The sequence below is a fragment of the Sciurus carolinensis genome, chromosome 2, assembly GCF_902686445.1.
Source record: "Sciurus carolinensis chromosome 2, mSciCar1.2, whole genome shotgun sequence".
In the NCBI taxonomy this organism is placed as follows: domain Eukaryota; kingdom Metazoa; phylum Chordata; class Mammalia; order Rodentia; family Sciuridae; genus Sciurus; species Sciurus carolinensis.
Genome location: NC_062214.1, coordinates 68,545,585 through 68,570,044, shown reverse-complemented (window position 1 = coordinate 68,570,044; position 24,460 = coordinate 68,545,585). Strand labels below are relative to the sequence as shown.

At 38.3% G+C, this 24,460-nt stretch overlaps 1 protein-coding gene across 1 annotated transcript in view; it reads left to right on the top strand.

Moving 5' to 3' along the window:
- The window catches only part of Chsy1 (chondroitin sulfate synthase 1), an 82,317-nt gene extending 59,202 nt beyond the window's left edge, over positions 1–23,115 (top strand). The window contains exon 3 of the mRNA XM_047539807.1: positions 20,164–23,115. Coding sequence (XP_047395763.1) covers positions 20,164–21,753 — 1,590 coding nt within the window. The 3' untranslated portion in view covers positions 21,754–23,115. The remainder of the gene's footprint in view (positions 1–20,163) is intronic.
- Positions 23,116–24,460: the final 1,345 nt, after the last annotated feature.

Below are 24,460 nucleotides of genomic sequence, written 5' to 3'. Positions count from 1 at the left end.
TTTTAGTCTTTAATTGACACACGACTTATTCCTTTGCCATTAGCCTTTAAGTTTTTTCACTTCTGTGAAATTTTTTGTTGTTCTTGTAGCTTACAAATTTTAATGTCTCTTTCTTAGGTTGATCCTGATTGATAAATAGAACAGCTTGATTTTCTTTCTTTTTTTTTTTTCCCTGTCTGTTTCATTCTACTATCTTTCCGTCCCCCACCCCCTCCCACCCTAGCTTGGTTTTATTTAGCAGTAATGTTAGCAGTTTCAGGAGAATAAGATGTCAGAAGTAGAATTATTATTCTGACATAGTATATTTATGAGTAGGCATACACTGTATAGTTTACAGGGAATATAATTAGTTTTGCATCAGAATGAATTATTTTGCAAATCAGAATAGGATTTTAAGTGTTTTTTTCCTTTTCCCAGTATTTTATAATGAATGTATGCATTAGCTTTCATTACTGTGACAAAATACCTGACATAGTCAACTTAATAAGGGCTTTAATTTGGTTTCAATCCAAGGTCACTTGGTCCTATTGCTTTGGGCCTGTGGCAGCACAGTACATCATGGTGGGAGCTTGTGGAAGAGGAGGCCTATTCACTTCATAGTGGCCTGGAAGCAAAAAGAGATGGCGGAAGAGACCAGGGTCCGGATATTCCCTTCCAGGTTACGCCCTCCCCATACTGAAGACTTCCCATTAGGCCCCACCTCTTAAAGGTTATATCCCTGCACAGTAGTGCTAAGGGTTGGGGACCAAGCCTTTAGCACTGTGGACCTATGGGGAATATTCCAGAGCCAGACCATGGCAATATATTTTACTTTATAATGATAAAAGAGATATAAAAATAGTAATCGCAAGTGATATAGCTATTTCTACAAAAAGGCACTGTAAGAATCACATGCTTTATAGGTGTAGGCTTATAAAATGCTATTGGTAAGACTATGCTTTGTTTATTAGCTCCCCCTTTATTTTTTTTGTTTTTTCATATAGCTTTATCGAGGTAAAATTGAAGTATAATAAAATGCACATATTTGGACTGGAGCTGTAGCTCAGTGGCAAAGCACTTGCCTAGCATGTGTGAGGCACTGGGTTTGATCCTTAGCACCACATAAAAATCTGTCCATCTATAACTACCAAAAAAAAAAAAAAATTAAATGCACATAAAGTGCATTTTATGTATTTTAATTACTTTTGATGTTTTGACACATACGTAACCAATACAATCAATATAAAAAACATTTCCGTTACTTGTTTTTAAATTTGAAATCATGCAGACTGTGTTTCCTGCATGATTTATTTCATTAGAAATCAGTCACCTTAAGATACATAGAAGCCTGTCCCACATGTCAACTACTTCAAAATTAAATGGCACACTTGTAAACATCTCACAGGTCAAGGAAGAAAACACAAGAAAAGTAAATAAGAAGTGCTTTTAAGTAAGTAATAAAAACTTAAAATATCAGAATCTCTGAGATGAAACAGTACTCAGATGAACATTTATAACTTAAAGTTCTTGTAGCAGAAAGAAGCTACTATCAGATTATTTCAAGTTAGGTAGTAGGAGCAGAAATATATGAATTAGAGAAGAAGTAATACAACTAAAAGTTAAAAGTCTAATCAAGAAAACAAGAACACAAAAATTCATATTAATGGTAAGGTAGCTATCAAAATAACCTTACAGATGCTAAAAACATATTAAGGTAATATTGCAATTTCATGCCAACATATGTGGTAGCATATATATAAACATGCTTTATAATAGAGAAGGATCCATGTGCTGCTGAGAAGAAAGTCAATTCATTGATGAAATATTCTATATATGTCTATAAAGTCTAAATTACTGGTCGTAGTTTTTAGTTCCATAGCTTCTTTATTGAGTTTTTGTTTGAAGAATCTATCCAGTGGTGACAGAGGCACATTAAATTTATCAAGTATTATTGTGTTATGGTCTATTCGATTCTTGAAACTGAGAACGGTTTGTTTGATGTACATAGATGCTCCATTGTTTGGGGTATAAATATTTATGATTTGTTATGTCTCGTTGATGTGTAGTTCCCTTAAGCAGTATGAAAGAAATGTCCTTCTGTTCCATCTGATTAACTTTGACTTGAAGTCTACTTTATCTGATATGAGGATAGAAAACCTTGATTGTTTTATGTCATCCATGTGAATAACATGGTTTTTGCCCATCCTTTTACCTTCAGTCTGTGAATGTCTTCACCTATAAGGTGAATCTCTTAAAGACAGCATATTGTTTGGTTCTTGTTTTTTAATCCAATCTGCAATCTGCCAGTCTGTCTTTGAATTGATGGGTTCAGGCCATTTACATTCAATGTAATTATTGAGATATGATTTTTATTCCCTTCCATTTTGATTTATTTCTCATTTTTACTTTGAGTTATTTTCTCCTTTGAATGACTGTTCTTCTAGTGTAGTTCCTTCCTTTGCTGATTTTCACTTTTATTTTTCAGTTTTTCTTCATGAAATATTTTATTGAGTGTTTTGTAGTGCAGGCATTCTAGTTTGAATTTTTTTTTTTTAACTTTTATTTATCATGGAAGGTTTTTGTTTCATCATCAATTCCAAAGCTAAATTTTGCTGGCTATAGTATTTTTGGTTGGCATCCATTTTCTTTCAGAGCTTGGTATATATTATTCTAAGACCCAGCTCTGAAGGTCTGGGTTGAGAAATCACCTGATATCCAGGTTGGTTTTCCTCTAAATGGTACCCACCATTTTCTCTGGCAGCCTTTAAAATTCTATCCTTATTCTGTAAGTTAGGCTTTTTCATAATAATGTGCCTTGGTGTTAGTCTGGTATAATTTTGTATTTTGGGGGTCCTGTAAGCCTTCTGTATTTGATTTTCCATTTCATTTTTTAGGTTTGAGAAATTCTGATATTATATCATTGAAAATATTGTGCATTCCTTTTGTTTGTATCTCCAAGCCTTCATCTTTCCTGATAAATCTTAAATTTAGTCTTTTCAGGTTATCCCATATTTCTTGGAAGTTCTGTTCATGGTCTCTTAGCATCTTTTTCCACAGTTAACTTTGTTTTCAAGATTCTGTATTTTGTCTTCATCATACAGGTACAAGAATGGAAATTTATATTCCATGTATGTATAATATGTCAAAATACATTCTACTGCCATGTATAACTAAAAAGAACAAATTAAAAAATTATTTAAAAAGAAGCAGATAAGATCTTATCCTTTTGGCCTCCTTTTCAGAGATGTATTCTTGAAAACAGAATTTTGACATTTTAAGACACCACTGTTTATCCTCCTACCTTTTGTGGCTCTCAGTGTTGTCCTTTCTCAACCAAACCCACACACACAGTTAAAGTCAGGGCTTAGGATTTAATTTAGGAATGGAGGCAAGATTAGAAAGTAGGATTGTTCAGGGTCTTGGAGGTAATCATGTGTTATCAGTGATTCTATTCCAGGTTCGAGCAAGAAGTACTAGCTGTGATGGATTAAATGCCATTGCAACTGGTGCTTAGAAGCAGCTCTCTCATTCTTTTCCTTTCAGCACTTACTATATAACTTTATTTAATGGTGCAGAATACCAGATAGGAAATAAGGAATATAGGGGCAACCTTGATGGGAAGATAGTTGTTCTGGCTATATAATTCAGAACTAAAATTAATTTACAAGTTAATTTAGATTTTAAATTGCCATAGCGAAATGTCATTTTATAATTCTTTTAAAGTGTTACCTGGTTTACTGCACTGTTTCTCAGGTGAGGTACCCCTACAAAATGTGTGAGCACATGTGACTAGAGTAGACATGTTTAGTTGAGATAGGTTTACCTTGAATGAACCTTTGTTCCTTTCAGTTTATAGTACTTGACATTCTGTGTTAACATAAATAATAAAGCACAATTTACCCATTCTGTATTTTTCTAATTTAAAGATTACTTAACTCCACTACTTATAATATTGACTTTCCTGTGGAAGACTAAGTAACCACATGCAGAGGGCTCTAGGAAAGTCAATTAGTACTTTTGAGTTACTCCCACTTTAATGAAATGCTGGGTGGCCCCTGGATCCTACTGTGTTCTGGTGCCAGGCCAAGATGGGAAAGCTGACTACTTGTACCCAAGGAGAGAGTAAGTGGGCACCAGGGAGGTGTAAACATGCTCTCCAATAGTCCTTCCTTTCCTGGCACCCTACATTGATGAGACTCCGTGTTTTCACCGACTCACAAAACAAAAATGACTGCAGTTTGGTTTCTTAGGAAGTGAAGGTACCCAAAGGTGCATATCATCCCAGTGTAGAAGACTATCCTTTAGTGCTGGGACTGTTTGTGTTGTGTGCACATTAAATATGGGACTTTTCAGTCCTCCTTTTTACTTTTATGCTTTAGCCAACCCAGTTTCGTTCCATGGAACGCACATATTTGTTCAGAAAATTTTAAGTAGTCATTTCTAGCACCATTATTGATTGTACCACTAAAGTACATGTGTGCACATATGTGTGCATGAACTGGAGCCTCCCCATGAGCCTGTACAGAGAGATGGCAACAGGACCTAGAGTTTTTTAAGTTGAATCTAGCAGCAGTTTCAGTGAGGAGCATTCACCTGCCCCCAAGTAGACAATCAAACTGGTGACTTGACCATCGTACCTGCTTTTTGCTCCTAGGATTGCTCCTTGCACAGAGTAATGGTATCCTCTCTGTTTAAGAAATTAATGTTCCCAGATACTAAACATTGGACAGTCATGGAAATACCATAGAATTTCATTTAGTTCATGCATGTTAAGTGATGTAAATCTTTGATGTTATAAAATCACACAGATTGTTTAACTTCAGTTAGGGATGGGGAAGCAGTAATAAACATTTTTTTTAGTTTTTTAATTCAGGTGCCTCTCAAGGGTTAAAGGGCTATGTGATAGTTCAAACAGATTACCTAATATTTACCTAAAGGAAGGATTATGTTGAATGATTGTGCAGGGGAAGTAGGTTATTTTGGAAGTGTAGAATGATATCCACTTAGTATACTAAAATTCTTGGTTGTTAACATTCTATCCTTAGGGTAATTGTCTATCAAGAACATCTGTTATATGCCAGGGGTCTGCAACATGTTGGAGCTACAGAAATCATATGTGTGACCTCAAGAGACTTGAAGGAACCTCAGTCTGGTGGAACAGATACGGAGGGATAGTCAGTGTAATTTCTGAGAATTTGAGTGAGTCCTCTTTGAGGGTGTTTTCCTCTTGCATCATTTTGAAGATATTGATGGTCTATATTCTAAAGTTCCATTCTCATAGTTCTTGTTGCCTTATTTGTTAGCAACAGGAGCTGGTGGGGAGGGTGGCAAGGTGTGCCTGTCTTGCCTTTGTTCACTTTTTCTACTGGGCCCTACAGCCTTTCTGAGAATGGGGGAGGGTAGCTTTATGAGCGGGCAAATATGGTGTGCTGTGTGTATGTGCTCTTCTAAGGTGTTAGCTCTTATCTTTGTTGAGTGCAGTGCTTTTGTTCCGTTGTGATGTCTAAATATTGATAAGAGCCATTTACATTGTTATCTATGATCAGTCTTCTTGTCTTTATTAGTAAACAGGGAAGATAATATCCATTCGTTTATTTCAAGTTATTTGTTGGATATTTAGATACTTTTACTAGGCATCTAGAACAAAATGGATTTTGTCCTTAAAGGGCTTAAAATTGTGAGGATTGATTGTGTGTCTGTATTGAGAGGAAGAGAGAGAAGCTTGGTGTCTCATAATAGATGCTTGATGCTCAAAATATACCCACCCACCCTACCCTTTCTTTCCTTTCCTTTTTTTTTTTTTTTTTTTTTTTGGTACTGAGGATTAAACTTGGGGCACTCGACCAACTGAGCCATATCCCCAGCTCTATTTTGTATTTTATTTAGGGTCAGGGTCTTACTCAGTTGCTTAGTGCCTTGATTTTGCTGAGGCTGGCTTTGAACTCTCGATCTCCTGCCTCAGCCTCCAGAGCTTGAGACAGGTTCTTGCAGTGTTGCCCAGGCTTACCTTGAACTCCTGGGCTCAAGTGATCTTCCCACCCAAGCCTCCTTAGTATCTGGGACTCCAGGCATGCACCACTGCACCTGTCTTTCTCTTCTTTTTGTATAGAGCTTTTTAGTTTATAGAGTAATGTCTTTAAGAACAAGATCTTACTCATTGTGATTTCCTTCTTTCCCTGCCTGTCCCTGCCTCCATCCCTCCTTTCCTTCCTTCCTACCTTCATTTCTCTTTCTGGTTGTTGTGCAGAGTGCCCAGGGGCACTCTGTTGCTGACCTATATACCCAGCCCTTTTGATTTTGTTTTGGTATAGGGTCGCTAAGTCACTAAAACTGGCCTGGAACTTGTGATCCTTCTACCTCAGCCTTGTGAGTCACTGGAATTACAAATGTGCCTCACCACTTTACTTACATTTTATTTCTACCTTAACCTCTTTTTACAAAGGACCTAAAGTTTAGTGCATTTTATAAATTCCTATAAGGGTTTGTTGTTTCTTTTTAGAGCTGTGAGTAGATGGATCAAGGAATGAACAAAAGAATTGATTATAAATAAGTCACAGCAGCTGGGTAATCCCAGCAACTCTGGAGGCTGAGGCAGGAGGACTGAAAGTTTGGGACCAGCCTCAATAACTTAGTGAGACCCTAAGCAATTTAGTGAGACCTTGTCTCAAAATAAAAAAGAAAAAGGGACTGGGGATATGACTCAGTTGTAAAGTGCCCCTGGGTTCAATCCCCAGTAACAAAGCCACAGCAAAGGATTAATAGTTTTTCCCTAGAACTTACTTACTGAGAATTTTTTCCTAATAGGTTGCTTTAAAAAAAAAAAAAAAGAAGAAGACTTTAGATTCAAAGCAGAATTAAGGAGAATGTAGTTCCCAGGTATCCTGTCTCCAAACTTCCCCCAGGACATTCTCTGCCACAGTGGACATTTGTTACAATCAGTGAAGCTACTTGGATACATTATTATCACTCAGAGTCGGTAGTTGACATCTGACAAATGTTTGGGTGTTGGGTACAACAATATCAAATGGATTTGGACAAATTTCCATTGTACTATTATACAGAATAATTTCATTTGAAATCTCTATGAGCTGCCTTTTCACTCTTCTTTCCTCTTTAACCCCTGGCAGCCACTGGGGTTTTTGTTAAAAGTACTGGGGATTGAACCCTGGGTGAGTGCTCTCCCACTGAGCCATTCCCAGCACCACACCTCCCAACTTTTTTTTGAGACAGAGTCTTGACTAAGTCGCCTAGACTGACCTTAGCCTGTGATCCTCCAGCCTCAGCCTCTGAAGTATCCAGAATTACAGGCATGTGCCCATGCCTGGCCTAACCACCGATCCTTTATACTGTTTCCATAGTTTTGTCTTTTCTCTAAAATGTTATATAGTTGAAGCCACAGTGTGTAGTCTTTTCAGATTGGCTTCTTTAACTTAGAAATAGATATACTTTTGTTTCCTCTTTGTCTTTTGTAGTTTGGTAACTTGTTTGTTTTTAATGATGAATAATATTTCATCATCTAAATGAACCACAGTTTATCTATTTACCTAGTGAGGGACATGGTTGCTTCTGCTGTAAATATCCATGAACATGTTATCAGCTTCTTTGGGTAAATACTAAGGCGTCAACTTCTGGATTGTATGTTTAGTTATATAAAGACCTGCCAGACTCTTTCAGTGACTATCATTTTGCATTTTTACCAACAATGAATGAGAGTTCCTATTGCTCCACACCCTTTCCATCATTTGGTTTGGATTTAGGCCATTCTCACAGGTGTGTATAGTGTATCCCATTGTTGTTTTGCATTTCCCTAATGACATAGGATATCTTCGCACATCCTCATTTACCAGATGCGTGTCATCTTTGGTGATGTGTCTGTTAAGATCATTTGCCACTTTTTAATTGGGTTTCTTGTTTTCTTGTTGAGTTTTAGAATTTTTAAGATATTTTATATATAAATAAGTTTATATATAAATAAGACTTATTTGCCTAATAAGTCTTATGTGAATTTTTAATCTATGACTTGTTTTCTCTTAAGACATGTCTTTGTCATGGTCAATGAAACCCAGTTTATCAGTTCATTCTTTCATGGAGTCAGTGTCTTTTGTCTTTGTTTTACATCTGAAAAGTCAGTGCCAAACCCAAGGTCATCTAGACTTTCTCCTGTATTATGCTTTGATTTTATTGTTTTGGCTTTTACATTTAGGTCTGTTATCCATTTTGAGTTAATTTTTATGAAGAATCCTAGCTAGTTTTGGGTCTCAATTCCTTTTTCTTGCCTTTTTTTTTTTTTTTTTTTTTTTGGTATTTGAATATCCAGTTGTTCCAGCAGCTTTTGTTGACAAGCCTATCTTTTTGTCATCATTGTTGTAGTTATTTGTTTGCATGTACCTATGTCCATTGTCTGTGTTTTGAAAACTATTTGTATTTTTTCTCTGGGAATTTGACATTATGGAATATAAAACTTTAATAGCTCCCTTTACCAGCACCACCCCACTCTTTCCTTCCCCCATCACCCTCTCCAGCCAAAGTTTTCTCCTAATCTTCTGTGAAAGAAAACTTTTAAGAACTGGTGCCTTGGAGTGATAACTATGAAATGAGAATTCCCCCTCAGACTTGACTTGCACTGAAGATGACAGATGTTGGAGACCTTAACTCTTGGGCCCCACCTTATAGTTTCAGTGGTTGTCCTAACTTAACTCATTAGACTTTAGTGATCCAAATTCTGTTTGAATCTTTATGTGTTTTTTGTTCTATTTTGTTTTGTTTAGTTTGCTTGTTTGTATTTTGATAAATGCCATAAGTTAAAATAGCATAATGTGTCTTTATGTAGAATTGGAGTTTACAATAAATCAAGTATAAATAAAAACAAAAATTCTAGAAGGAAATGAATGTGTAGGCCATATTTGACCCACACATTTATTTTGGCTTGTGTACTCCATCCCATCCCTTTTCACCCCCTTTGTCCCTCTTTCCCAATTTAAACCGAGTACTAACACTTAGAAGTAAGAGACTTTCCACACACAGCTGGATTTCTAGCTTTCCTTAGGTCTGACAGCACCAGGCCTGTGTCACTATATCCTCATTCCCCCACTTCACCCCTTTTGACTTACATCTGACCTGCCTGGGTAAGTTTGGTTTTGCTTTTACTTTTGTTTTGACTTGTTTTTGGTTATCTCCTAGGCTAGAGCTTGAATCAGTCATATGGAGATGTTTTGGGTCACATGTGACATTGGTACCTTGTCCATATTGAGTAGAGTTAGGACAGTGCTGTGGGGGATAAGTGGAGGCCAGTGGGGACTGGATCCTAGGGCTAGAGGAGAATGAATTTTTAAAATATAGCTTTAGAAAGAAGGCCCTTCCTAGCAGGTCCAGAGCTAGGAAGTAATTCTGCTCCCTGCCTGTTCTGTCGAGTTCATGCTTATTATCTTTTCTCTGTACATGGCCTTTTGGATTCTCACTGACTTTCATGTGATGGTTTAGTGAATATTTGGTACCATATCTGCATAGGACTTCTGCATATATTCATTTTGCTTCTTTATCTATTTGGTGTGTGTCGGGGGAATAAAAAATGGTGTTGTCCAGAGAGCTCAACTAACTAACTGACCTGAGTAGCTGGAATTACAGGTGTGGGCCTCCATTCCTGACTAGAGATGGGAATTTAGGTGCAGTTCTGCAACTACACATAAAGGTTGGACTATCCTGTCCCTACTGATTATTCAAACCCTGGAATGTTCACTTGCAAAATCCTGTTTCAGCTTGTTCACTTTGCTAATATTGTCTTATGCAGAAGCCTTAAATTACTACCAGCAGGTTTTTTTTTTTTTTTTTTTTTTTTTTTTTTTTTTTTTGCGGTACTGGGGATCGAACTCAGGGCCTTGTGCTTACGAGGTAAGCACTCTACCAGCTGAGCTATCTCCCCAGCCCCCACTACCAGCAGTTTTTATTTAACTTTGCCAAACCCAGTCTCAATTACTTTGAAATGGGTCATGCTTCTTTTGACAGTGTTTAGATTTCAGAACTGGACACTGACCATTCAAGACTCATTTATATAGTTCTCATTTTTTACCATGAGCCCTCCCCCCCTCCCCCGGTTTAATTCCCATGAAAAATGTAGTTTTTATGAATGCAGTTTTATAAATACAAAATACCAACTCCTTGAACTTAATTGGATGAAAATTGGCAAATCCTATGCAAAAATAATCAGGAGAGACCTTATAGGGACATGTAGGGTAACCATATGTCCTTAAAGCCAGGGATAGCACAGTTTCAGCTGGTGGTAGGCCAGATTTTTAGTAGACCCCTACTTCTACCTCAGGGGTTCTTGCTTTGGAGAGTAAATATTCTAGAAGACCCACCTGTAGGTGTATGAGAATGTTAATTTAAATATTTAAAAAATTTGCCCTCGCAAGCACAAGGCCCTAGGTTCAAATCCCCGGCACCACACACACACAAAAAAAGTGCGACTCTGGCTATTGAAACTACCTGCACTTGTGATCTTTTAACGTTTAGGCAACTTATATTTTCTTTGAACTAATTTTCAGAACAAAAGGATGAAAAAACAAATTCTTTGTAATGAACACTGCATACACATTTGAATGAGGAGTTGTCAATCTGGAGCAGTGATAGTCTGTTGATGTGAAGGAACTGTGTATCTAATGAAGGACTGTAATGTAAATTACTAATGGGGAAGAACAAGATCTAATGAGAATGTTGGCATTCATTGCAGAGGACGGGAAGGACATTTGCTATTGAATTGAAGACCATAGAAAGTATTTGTTAAGGAAGATTAGAAGTAGATGGTTGATGGCTATTCCCAGCTGGGCTACAGTTTCCTGGGAATAGCATAACCCTGTTATTAGCCCCTCTTACATTTACCAAAGAATGAATACACAGGGTCCTGTAGCATCTCACTAAGGGATATGGCTTTCCCAGAGTCAAAGATTATAGAGGTGCTTCTTAGAACAAAGAATAAGGACTGTTCGAACACTGGAAATTAAACCATCTTTGCTACTATACTCATCTTAGAAAGTTTCTTCAATTAGTTTTTGTTATTTTTTAGAACAAGGCATACCTGTTTGCATCAACTTGTGTTTTCTTCTGTTAACTGTTTTATAATCTTCTAAATAATATGCCAAATTATAGATGATTCAATTACCTGGTGATAATAAATTTTCTTAAAATTCTAAGTTTGGTATTATTCAAGATATCCTTTGTAACAAAAGAATCATTATGTATTTGTTGCTCCTGGAGTTATAAAATCAACTGTTAGGAATCTCCTAACCTTTTGTTTTGTGGGATAGAAACATCCCAGGATGTGTTGTTACCCTTTAATGCTTCAAATGTAGATTGAGCTTGTAATGCTGCAGCTTCAGCCAAGTCAGGAGTAGTGGGCAGAACATCAAGGCGTAACTTCAGCATGTACATGACCAGTTCTAACTAACGTGGTCACCTAAGGTCTTAGAATTCTTCATCTCAAAGGAACCTCTAGTATAGTACAGTCAGATTATAAATGAGGAAACTTGAGGACTGATGAATTCAAATGACTTGTCCAAAATCTTACAACTTGGTGGTAGCATCAAATCAGTAAATAGGTCTATGTAGTCTTATTTTTTTTAATCTTTCTTCTCGACATTGTTTTATTCTGAACTTTCTTCTAGAGAAATAATAGTTTATTTCTATTTCTAGAAAATGGCTAAAAATTTGATTTAGTCATATAATACTTTTTTAAAAATTGTTTTAGTTGTCAATGGACTTTTATTTTATTTATTTATATGCAGTGCTGAGAATTGAACCCAGTGCCTCACACGCACTAGGCAAGTGCTCTGCCCCTGAGCCACAATGCCAGCCCCACAATTATACTTAAGGGTTGAGAGTTTCATCCTGTTGAATTCAGGAAATTGCTTGGAGTTCAGAAATTAAATCTTCCCTGCATCTTTACTTACTTAAAGAGGAACCTTGGGATGAGCTTTGAGTTAGCCATAATATGAGGGAAAGAGAGAGGAAATGGATAAAAGATATTTACCAATCATTTCTTATTACAGTTCCTAAGACCACAATAGTTAATTTCATCTCACCCATAGGATGCCTTCTTAAATACAGTCAGGTGGTTTTTGTTTTGTTTTGTTTTTGGGTACCAGGGATTGAACCCAGGGATGCTTAATATCTGAACCACATCTCTAGCCCTTTTTATTTTTTATATTTTATTTTGAAATAGGATCTTACTAAGTTTCTTAGGGCTTTGCTAAGTTGCTGAGGCTGGCTTTGAACTCACGATCCTTCAGCCTCAGCCTCCCAAGCTGCTGGAATTATAGGCATGCACCACCATGCCCAACCCAGTCAGGTGTTCTTAAGGAAAAGTAAAAGGTAGGGAAACTAGTTGAATGCAGGCATACAAAGATAATTTTTGAGAATTTATGCAAGGGAGTATAAAATCAAATAAAAATGGCTGAAATATACTACAAAGGCAGAAATTAGATCCACAAGCCCTGGGATAGCTTGATGTAATCAGGTGAAAGAGCAACTAGGATGAAGGTGAAGGGGGCAGGTCAGATGACCAGGTGACCCCTATGGGCCCCTTGTCATGAAGGATAGTGGGTGGGGCCAGGGCAAAGCTACCCAGGCTTTCTCCCTTATTTTTCTCCTGTGTCCTTTTCAGAAATTTCAGGTAATTTCTAGATTTCTTTTCTAACTTGGTTTTATTATATCATTGGCATTTTTTGCTTTGAAGTATATTTTTTAATTCTTGTTCTTAATTTCAAAGGTGATTTGTAAATATATTTCTCTTAAAAAATCTTTCTCTAAAATCTGAAGAGTTTTTTTGATTTTTCCTTCATCCTCACTCATCTCACCACACTCCTCCACCAGAGCCATTCATGATGAGGCTTTGTACAGAATTGAGGGGGTAGTTAAATGTGCTAATTGACTGAAGGTGCCACTTGAAGCCAGTGTAGGCAGGTCGCAGTGTGACTCTCAGTGTGACTCTCAGTGTGGTCATGGGAGGTATAGGTCCTCACATGTCATAGCATCTTTCTACTCACTATTCTTAAGTCCATCCCCATTAGCTGCTTTTAGAAAGTCTGCTCTTTCCTTTGCATTAAGATCAGCCAGGTGTGCATTCATTCTTTGTCTAAAATGTTTATGTGTAGCATGGCAATAAGTATAGGAAGTAAATTCTTTGGGACAACATGAGCCACTATCCAGTCTGGGCATAGAATTGGCCTTAAGTTTCTGCAGTGTTCCTCCCCATCTCCACTTATTTTTGTCTTTCAACAGACTTCTTACTCATTTTTTAAAAATTATATATAACAAATATTCTTTTCAGTCAAACTTTGAGAGTTTTGCCAGAAAGTTCTCTCAACAACTTTACTGTAATTTAAAATTCTCAGTCTGTTTTAAGGCTTCCATAGCCTGTATAAATGCTTCTTTCCATATTGATGTGCTTAGCATATATACTATTTGAGGTGAAGCCTACCTAGACTCCAGTCTCTGAAAAGTAATGACCATAGAGGGCCTCTAAAACATCTTGAAAAATCTATTCCTGAAAATGGGGACATGGCATCTTTGAAAGTCTGTAAGAAGTAATCAGTCATACAGAGAAGATTGGACACCATGCATGCATTCTGCAAAGACCTCTCATTAGAGCCTGCTTCCCACATCTTGTGTATTAATAGCTAAGAATAAAATGGACAGTCAAAAAAAAAAGAAGAGGAAGAAAAGGAAAAAAACATCAGTAACATCATTTGTGTGATTTTTTTTCTTTAAATGTGCCTCTGATTTTTATTTCCTTGTCCCCATGTGTTATTTTCCATGTATGATATATCATGTAAGTCCTCATCAGTTGTTTAATGTTGAAATTATTCAACAGTTTACTAATATTTGATGTGCTTAAAGGCTTAACCTTTCAATATTGATCTGTCAAATATATATATTGAGCATCTTATAAACATGTCAGGCACTGAGCTGGGTTCTGGAGATGAAGATGGTGACCATCAGAGCCTTGTAGTTCGTACTGGTCTGCTGTGAAACAGTTCTCATGAGACTTCTTTGCAGGGTCATTTTGGATTGCACCCCTCATTTCCTTGCGTCTTCCCAGATTTGTACCTTCACTTTAGAGGGGCACATCCGGACAGCAACTTCCTGGGAAAACAGGAATGCAGGATAAATCTGAGCCCTGGAATATCTGAAAATCTCTCTCGTCTCTTGCTTGATGAATAATTTGGAAAGAGAATTCTACATTGAGTATGATTTTCACTCTTTCCACTTTTGAAGGCATTGTTTTTTAGTGTCCTGTACGATTGTCTTATGTCTAGTGTCATTCCAGTTTCTGAGTCTTTGGCAGTTTTTAGATTGTTTTATCCTTGTGTTCTGAACTTGTATTTTTCATGCTGAGTACTTAAGAGTTTAACCCATTCATGAGGTCCTTAAATTCTCTACCAGTTTTTTATATTATTGTTTTTCTCTTCTCTGTTTTGTTATCTCTGTTTGGGTCCTGAGGGAAGAGGGAGTCTGAGGTGCACAGAGAGATGGAATTCTCCAATTTCCTGGGAAATTCTTCAACTTTGTCTTCCAGTGCAACTCCTTTTTTTTTTTTTTTTTTTTTTTTTTTTCTTATATTTAACTTCAGAAGGTCTCTGATTTTATTTTTTGTAGTATTTTTTTTTTTTAACGGAGATGCAATATCTTCTCTTCAGATATATGGTTTTTGTTTTTGTTGAATTTTTTTTCTGTTAATTGCATTGTTTTTTTCTACCAAGCTTTCTGTTCTTTGTCTTCATCTTTCCCTTTGGAACCCAGAACCCTTTAACTGCCTGATTGATGATCCTTGGCTGTTGATATTTTTTTGATGAAGCATTGAAAAGTTGACCGGGGACTCTGAAGGTGAAGCCTTTCAAATTGCTGTTTTGGCTACAGTGATCCAACATTTTGTTTGACTTTTTGTTGGAGGACTACAGGTCTATGGGACTATTTGATTGATCTTAAAAGATTTCCAGGTTCCTGTGTGGTATGGGGAATGGGGTTATGTGTGCTGGGGACAGTGGGGAGATACAGTGTGGGGTCCTTTCTGCTAAATTCCAGAGATTTTCATTCCTCTAATGAGTTTTCTACCTTAGCCCAACCTAGATGCTCATGTTTGATTTCTGAAGAAACTGAACTTCAGAGTTATGTGCTTAAGCAAGACAGTAACCTCAAAGAAGTGGGGAAAATATTTGTAGACAGTTGTATTCAGGAATACCTACTGTACATGATGAACATGTAAATGTTGAAATGTCCACTTTTTGTTATTTGCCAATCCTAATTTAGTTAAAGTAACTGGTAGACAGTCACCGTCTCAATGGCAGAATCCTAACTTGGAGCATCTGTGAAGATGCTGGGTGCCTTCTACCTTCTGCAGAGGTTGTGAGGGAGGGTGGTCCCTAACTCTGGGGAAGGGAATTTGGAGATCTACTTCCAGTCTCTCTGCATTCAGTAGAGGGCCTTGCCCCTCCCTCTCACAGCCCGGTGTCTTTCTAGGGCTCTCACAGGAGGGTTGGCTTTCTCAGAGTAGACTGTGAGATTTCATCTTCTCTCACTTTCCATGTCCCCAGGTTCTGGGAGCATTATGTGTTCTGTCTCCTCTTGGTTCATTCTCTTGACCTGTATGGGTTTATTCCCTTTATATTTCTTTATTCTCTTTTTAGAGGTGTTTGGGAAATGAGAAGAGAAAATCATGTGAGTTCTGTCACCCCTGTTTTAACCAGAAGTCTGATTTATATTCTTATACCATTTTTACTATTGTGTTGAGAATGAAAACCGAGGCATAACCCAGTGGGTCCTGAGGGAAGACTGAATCTGAGGTGCACAGAGAGATGGAATTGACAGCACAAGCTGTCTGCTGTGCAGGGGAAGGAACAGCACCTGCCTTTCTCACCCTTTCCTTCCATACTTTTTATTGGTGCATTATAATTATACATAATGGTGGGATTCCTTGTTACATATTTGTTTGTGTACATGATATAACAGTATAATTTGGCCAGTATTATTCCCTAGTATTTCCCTTTTCCCTCTTCTTTTCCCTTCCCCTTTTCTACTCCACTGATCTCCCTTTGATTTTCATGAGATTCCTTGCTCCCCACCTTTCTTTTCCTTATTCCTAACTCCCACAGAGGAGAGAAAAGATATGACCCTTGACTTTCTGAGTTTGGTTTATTTCACTCAGTGTTTTCAAGTTCTATTTTCCTGAAAATGATATAATTTCATTCTTTTTTATGACCAAAGCTCCACATTGTCTTTATCCATTTATCTGTTGACAGACACCTAGGCTGGTTCCATAGTTTGGCTATTATGAATTGTGCTGCTATAAACATGGTTATGCATGTATCACTATAGTATGATGATGACTTTAATTTTTTAGGATTAATATTGAGGAGTGGTATAGCTGAGTCACATGATGATTCCATTCCTAGTCTTTTGAGGAACCTTCATACTGATTTCCATGGTAAGAGCACTGATTTATAATCCCATCAACAGTGTAAAAGTGTTTCCATATCCTTTCCAGCATTTATTATTCTTTATATTCTTGTTCACTGCTACTCTAACTGGAGTGAGATGAAATATCAGTGTAGTTTTGATTTGCACTTCCCTAATTGCTAAAGATGTTGAACAATTTTTTCATGTGTTTGTTGGCCATTTTAATTTTTTCTTTTGAGAAAGCATCTGTTTAGTTCATTTGCACATTTATTAATGGGGTTATTTGGGGTTTTTTGAGTTCTTTATGTATTCTGGATATTAATTCTCTATCAGAAGAGTAGCTAGCAAAGACTTTTTTCCCATTCCATAGTGTCCTTCTTCACATACTTGTTTCCTTTGCTGTGCAGAAGCCTTTTAATTTGATGTCATCCCATTTATTAATTCTTGGCATTATTTCCTTAGCTTTAGGGGTCCTATTGAGAAAGTCATTGCCTGTGCCTGTATGCTGAAGTGAAGTGTTGACCCTCATTTTCTTCTAGGAGTTGCATAGTTTCTGGTCTAATTCTTAGATCTCTAATCCATTTTGAGTTGCCTTTTGTTCAGGGTATGAGAGAAGGGGGTCTAATCTCATTCCTCAATATATGGATAACCAGCTTTCTCAGCACTATTTTTTTTTAAGAGGCTGTCTTTTCTCCAGTGTATGTTTTTGGCACTTTTGTGTCTGTGTGGGTTTGTCTCTTTTATTCTGTACCCTTGGTTTATGTGTCTGTTTTTATGCCTGTACCATGCAGTTTTTGTTACTGTAGCTCTGTAGTGTAATTTGAAGTCAGGTATTATAATGCGTCTAAGCATTGTTTTTTTTTGACTTAAAATTACATTGGCTATGCTGGGTCTTTTATCCTTCCAAAGAATTTTAGGTCTATTTTTATAGTTCTGTAAAGAATGTCATTGGTATTTTGATGGAGATTATATTGAATCTGTGTGTTGTTTTGGTGATATGATCATTTTAGATATGTTAATTCTGCCTATTCATGAGCATGAGAGATCTTTCCATCTTGTATCTTCTTCAGTTTCTTTCTTCAGTGTTCTATAGTTTTCATTGTAGAGGTCTTTCCCCTCCTTGGTTAGATTTATTCCTAGCCTTTTTTTTTTTTTTTTTTTTTTCCTAAGCTAATGTCACCCAATTTTGGAAAACCATGTTGATGGTTGAATATGTTTATGTTCTTGGAAATGGGGGGCAGTGAGGACTTTCAAAAAATTCTATAGGTCTTCACATTCATTCTCAAAAATTTGGAAATTATAAGCAGATGAAATAGAAATAATATGTAATTTATTACATGTGATCTGTAGTCGTGTTCCTGTACTAGTACCTAGTTCTGGAGCATTTAGGTTGATGCTGACTCTTCCCTGGGGTGGAGCTTTCCTTACATGGTGGTGACCTTAGGTGACAACTTGGGGTCCGATGGTTCAGTTACCTGGTTCCTGGGACATAGGAGGAATGGTTTCTCAGAGTTGGGGAGCAGCTATTCAGAGGCATCCTTTTACTTTTAGGCTTTATGGGATTGTGAAATGACTGTATTTATCTCAAGGTTTTAGCACCTGCAAAGAACCTTCCTAAACTTTTATTGTGAATCCTCAGATTACACTTGGTTTTCACCCTTGTAGCCCCACAGTTTGCACTCAGCAGCCAGCCCATTTGGAAAATGAGCAGTGAAGATGTTTTCAACAGGGAGTTCTTGCAGTGTCTTTTGTTATGACTCACATAAGGAATAAAAGTAGAAAGAGAGATTATGGTGGTCATCTTTGTTTTTTGTTTTGTTTTTAACTGAGGATTGAGCTACACCAGTACCCCAACCCTTTTTATTTTATTTTATTTTATTTTTTTAATTTCGAGACTGTTTTTGCTGAGTTGCCAAGGCTGACCTCAAACTTGTGATCATCCTGCCTCAGCCTCCTGAGTCATTGGGATTACAGGCATGCGCTATGCCTTGTTGTTACTTCCTCTTTGCCCCAAGCATCCAGGGTTTGAAGAAGTCAAGCTCCAGATTGCTTCAGGGCTTTAAAGCAAAGATTTGTTTTGCTGACTTGTAGTCACAGTAAGTAGAAGTGGTACACAAAATTCCTCATAACAAGCGTCTGCTGCCACTATACTCCCTGAGCAGCAGTGAGCAAACTGCTGGCTGCATGGGGGTGGGTCTTGCATTGTGTCCTGGTTCCTTTTAACACATGAGTCTTCCTAGGATGAATAAGATCTGCTTCCCTTTTTAAATTTTTATTTCTTTTTTAAAAGAGCAAAAATTGGATTGCCTTTTCTAATTGTAAAATTCAACACTAACTTCAGCAGATAATTCTACAAATATGCTCACATGTGGATCATAATGATGTGGAAACAGAAACAGTGGCACACTTTGGAGGGCACCGCAGCCCCAGTCTGATCCCTGCACTAAGACCAGACTTCATGGATGTTTGAGAGGGGAAGGGTCAGCGTACATCAGATGCAGTTTGTGTAGGTGTCTGGAGCCCACCACACCTCTTGTGGACCCTTGAGCTCCTTTTTTTTCTTTTAAGCCATTCTTTGAAAGTATTCCCCTTTTTAGTCCTGTTGTTTGGCAGCTTATAGTATTCTGTGTTAAAAGAAAATGGAATGTGGTAGCTAATTTGTATTTTTCTGTTATTATGGTCATAATAGTAGCTCACAGAAAAAAAGAATAAAAAATATGACTGCCCAAAGGCAGATAAACTAGTCAGCCATATTACTCATATCCAGAGTTATTGTGTAACATGAATAAATAACTGAATTACAAAGGGGAAAAAAAAGCAGGCTTAACTTAACCTGATACCAACTTATAATGGTGTTTTTGCTACTTTTTTGGTGGACAGAGGGAAGTGAAATTTTATTCTTCATTTCAGAAGACTATGAAAAAAAAAAAATCATCATCTCCTTAACTGAATGTCCTGAAGAATTAAGCCTATTTCCTTCCTAACTTGAACACAGACCCCATGTTGGCTGCTGGCCCTTAAGCTTATGTTCTCCAAAACTTGTGTCTTAGGCTGGAAGAAGAGTTCAGCCCCATGCTTACTGCACCCTTCCTGGTGGGTCAGCATTGCCTGAGCTCCCAGGCCTGTGTGGGTGCTGGAGACCATGCTGAGCAAGCAGGCAGACAGGGAGAGCATTTTCAAATCACACTTTCAGATACTATGCAGAACCTTCTTTCACCCTGAGAACACATCCCACCAGCAGCAGGTTTTGTGAGCCTCTGTTGACTCTCTTATTCCTTTAGGAATTAAAGGAGGTTTATTCCTGCACATGGGTGACTGCAGGACCTACTCTGCTGGTCTTTTGAGTGCAACTTTGTCTGTGGGGCCATTCACGTGCTTAGTGGGACCAAAAGTGGCATTCTTTCCCAGGTATCTCACTTGGTAACTGCAATCTCAAGTTTACCCTTGAGATTTCTTTATGGGAAAACCTTTTCATAATTCTGCCTGCAAAATTATACTGGCCAACTCTGGTTGTTAAGTCTTATTTCTTTAAGCAGTTTATGTCTGTTAACTCTTCTAATCTTATTCAGCTGCTATTGTTTGGACTTTATCTGGGGCCATCTGTGTGTTGTGGCCTATCTAGAAGGATTTCTAATATTTAGATTTTTGTCTTTATAGTTATCAGGTATTTAAGGAATTACAAGCATGGAGAGACACTCAGTCATGCAAGACTAAACTTGTAATTATTTTTCTTAACAGATGCAGCAGCTTTTTTATGAAAATTACGAACAGAACAAGAAGGGATACATCAGAGATCTCCATAACAGTAAGATTCACCGAGCTATCACATTACACCCAAACAAAAACCCACCCTACCAGTACAGACTGCATAGCTACATGCTCAGTCGCAAAATTGCTGAGCTACGTCATCGCACAATACAGCTCCACCGAGAAATCGTCCTGATGAGCAAATACAGTAACACAGAAATTCATAAAGAGGACCTACAGCTGGGAATACCTCCTTCCTTCATGCGGTTTCAGGCCCGCCAGCGAGAAGAGATTCTGGAATGGGAGTTTCTGACTGGGAAGTATTTGTATTCGGCTGCTGATGGTCAGCCCCCCCGGCGAGGAATGGACTCAGCCCAGAGGGAAGCCTTGGATGACATCGTCATGCAGGTGATGGAAATGATCAACGCTAATGCCAAGACTCGGGGGCGCATCATCGACTTCAAGGAGATCCAGTATGGCTACCGCCGCGTGAACCCCATGTATGGGGCAGAGTACATTCTGGACCTGCTGCTTCTGTACAAGAAGCACAAAGGGAAGAAGATGACGGTTCCTGTGAGGAGACACGCGTACCTACAGCAGACTTTCAGCAAGATCCAGTTTGTGGAGCATGAGGAACTGGACGCACAGGAGTTGGCCAACAGAATCAATCAGGACTCTGGATCCCTATCATTTCTCTCCAATTCCCTAAAGAAGCTTGTTCCCTTCCAGCTCCCTGGGTCCAAGAACGAGCACAAAGAGCCCAAAGATAAAAAGATAAATATACTGATCCCTTTGTCTGGACGTTTTGACATGTTTGTGAGATTTATGGGGAACTTTGAGAAGACATGTCTCATCCCAAATCAGAATGTCAAACTCGTCATCCTTCTTTTCAATTCTGACTCTAACCCTGATAAGGCCAAACAAGTTGAACTGATGAGAGATTATCGCATTAAGTACCCTAAAGCTGACATGCAGATTTTGCCTGTGTCTGGAGAATTTTCAAGAGCTCTGGCCCTTGAAGTAGGATCTTCCCAGTTCAATAATGAATCTTTGCTCTTCTTCTGTGACGTTGACCTGGTGTTTACTACCGAATTCCTGCAACGGTGTCGAGCAAATACAGTTTTGGGCCAACAAATATATTTCCCAATCATCTTTAGCCAGTATGATCCAAAGATTGTTTATAGTGGGAAAGTTCCCAGTGACAACCATTTTGCCTTTACTCAAAAAACTGGCTTCTGGAGAAACTATGGGTTTGGCATTACTTGTATTTATAAGGGAGATCTTGTCCGAGTGGGTGGCTTTGATGTTTCCATCCAAGGCTGGGGGCTGGAGGATGTGGACCTCTTCAACAAGGTTGTCCAGGCAGGCTTGAAGACATTCAGAAGCCAGGAGGTAGGAGTAGTCCATGTCCACCACCCTGTCTTCTGTGACCCCAATCTGGATCCCAAACAATACAAAATGTGCTTGGGGTCCAAAGCATCAACATATGGGTCCACACAGCAGTTAGCTGAAATGTGGCTGGAGAAAAATGATCCAAGTTACAGTAAAAGCAATAATAATGGCTCTGCGCGGACAGCCTGATGTCCAGCTTTGCTGGAAAAGACATTTTTAATTATCTAATTTATTTTTCAAAAATTTTTGTATGATCAGTTTTTGAAGTCCATACAAGGATATATTTTCCAAGTGGTTTTCTTACATAGGACTCCTTTAAGATTGAGCTTTTTGAACAAAAATGTGATCAATGTTTGCCTTTGAACACATCTTCTTGCTGAACATTATGTAGCAGACCTGCTTAATTCTGACTTGAAATGTCCCTGAAGAACAGAACCTTTTGTGTTGTTTTTTTATATTTCCTTTCCAGGCCCCTTCTCTACAGTCCTATGGCAGAAAACATGAACATTCCTATGAAGTATTATTGTAACAAACAAAAAAACACTGTAACTCTGGTAAATGTTCTGTTGTGACTGTTAACCTTGCACAGATTCTACCTTTTGTCTTTTTTTACAAGTTTTTTTTAAAGCCATCTCAAGTTCCAGTTGTAAAATAAGTAAATGTAATAATATCTGTATCATCATCTTCAGCAAAGCTTTCCAAAGTTGATTATTTGCCCCGCACTGTACTCTACCCTCAAGGTCAAGTAGCTTTGACAAGCAAGGGGAGTGAGGGGGGCCCAGCCAGAGCGGGGCTGGTTCCTGTCACGCTGTGGCCTAAACAGGCCTGGCACCACATTACAAGAACATTTGGTGTTTTTTCTCTTGCCGACCCTTCTCTTTAGAGGGTAAAAATATCAATATTTAGAATGATGAAGAAGAATTACTGTAATGATTCTAATGTGTGCAAGCTAAACAAACAAAAGCACCCTAACGAAAACATTGGGGGAGGTGTATTTGGCTTCATTCACTTTTTCCTGTCTGTATTGTGGAGATGGTTACTTCATTCTTTAATTTCTGTTTGTTTTGTCCTTGGCATCTGAATACCTTTAATTTATTTAATATCCTTTGTTTAGAGTTCCACCATTTCTTGAGTACCTGTTAGCATTAGTATTTATGTGTACCAGAAGTGTGGTTAGTATGTTTTATTTGCAGTAAACCGATCTCCAAAGATTTCCTTTTGAAGACTTTTCCTCCTCCTTAATTTTTACATTCCTGTTTTACTAAGTATTAAGTGTTCTTGGACAATTTTGGTGCTCATGTGTTTTGGGGACAAAAGTGAAATGACTCTGTCATTACACCAGAATGTTTGTTTTTAAACTCACAGATCAAATGTGCCTTAATATTTTTTTTTTTTCATTTAGGTTCAAACAGTTGATAGGCTTGCCATTTTAATACTCATCATTGGAGATCTGCTTATTTGTAAATAGCCTATTGCTCATTTGGAAAAATAAACCAGTGGACAATATTTTTCTATTGTACTTTTGAAAAACATTTTGTCTCATTATTCCTGTTTTAGCTGAAGACTTGTATTACATTTGGAGAGTAAAAAAACTTAAACACAGATTCATAAAGTTTTTTGAGTTATTTGAGGGAAATATTTCTGTGGGCTGCAGTTTGGGAGTGAGATGAAACTGATTTTCAAGTGCATCTTCCTCTGTTTTTCCTAGAATGAACTTGTCTCATTTGTTCCTCATCTGCTTGCTGACTTGATAATCTCAAAACCAATCAGGCCCTTGTCAGGCTCTGTGATGCAAATGTACCTTCCAAGCCCTGTAGAATCTTCATTTTAACTAGTGCCCCACATGTTTGACCACGGTTTAACTGGCACTGTGCATATGTGTTCTTGGGGTTTTGGTATTGGTCTAGCTAGAAGATAACTTGCATACAGTTGCTATCTAGTTCAACATTTTTTAAAAACTGATCTCTGATGCCAAAGTAGCAAGCTTTTGTGGATGAGAATTACACTCCCAGGAGAGGTATTTACAGTGTAATGACAGTTAAATCCCAGCATAATGACATCGTGCTCACAGAAAGAATTGCTGTAATTCTGCCTAATTGCCATTTACTGTGGGAGTGTTTAGTTTTTTCTTGGGAAGAAAAGCAGGGACGCTTTTCTCCAGTAAGGAAGAGCATAATCCACATCTTGATGTCAAAGTCATGTAAATCCCTCCTGTTTATCCTCACTGAGAATTGTAGGGATTTGGAATTTGGATTGGGGATGTGAGCAACAAACCTATGAGGCTGAATGTCCATCTGTCCAACATCTTGATGACTCCTGGCTTAACTTGTCATTTCCTTCCCTACTCCCCCTCTCGTGACTGCCCATCTTCCTCACGTCCATGGCAGTGCTGCCTCCCTTCAGGGCTTCTCCAGCAATTCTTCCAGGTCTCAGCTCCCCACCCCTGGCAGTGCTTGGATGCTGTCTGCTGGCCTCCAAGTTCCATTCTCCTGTCATTCCTCAGTCACTTCAGGGCTCTCCTTCTCCCAGTGGGTGGAGTTCATAGTCTCACTGCCATTCAGGCCCTCTTCAGCTTGGCTTCCACCTCCAAGTCCATCAGTCTCCATTCTGCAGGGTGCTTCCTCCAGCCATGCCAGCTCCAGGTTGTGGGGCGTTAGTCTTTGCTGCTCTGGCATGTGCTTTCCCAAACATGCTTTTCCTCTGCAGCCAGAACACCTCATTGTTCACTCTGATGGCATCCAGGACCCTTCCTGTGTAGATGTGATTGGGGAAACTGTGTACTGGCTCAGGTCTGTGGACCCTGGCAAGAGCCTCTTAAGGAAATGTAGGGCAGAAGCAGCTCTGGCCCCTCAATGGCTCTGTGACAGTGTATGGGTAGGGCAGTGGACTTCTGGGC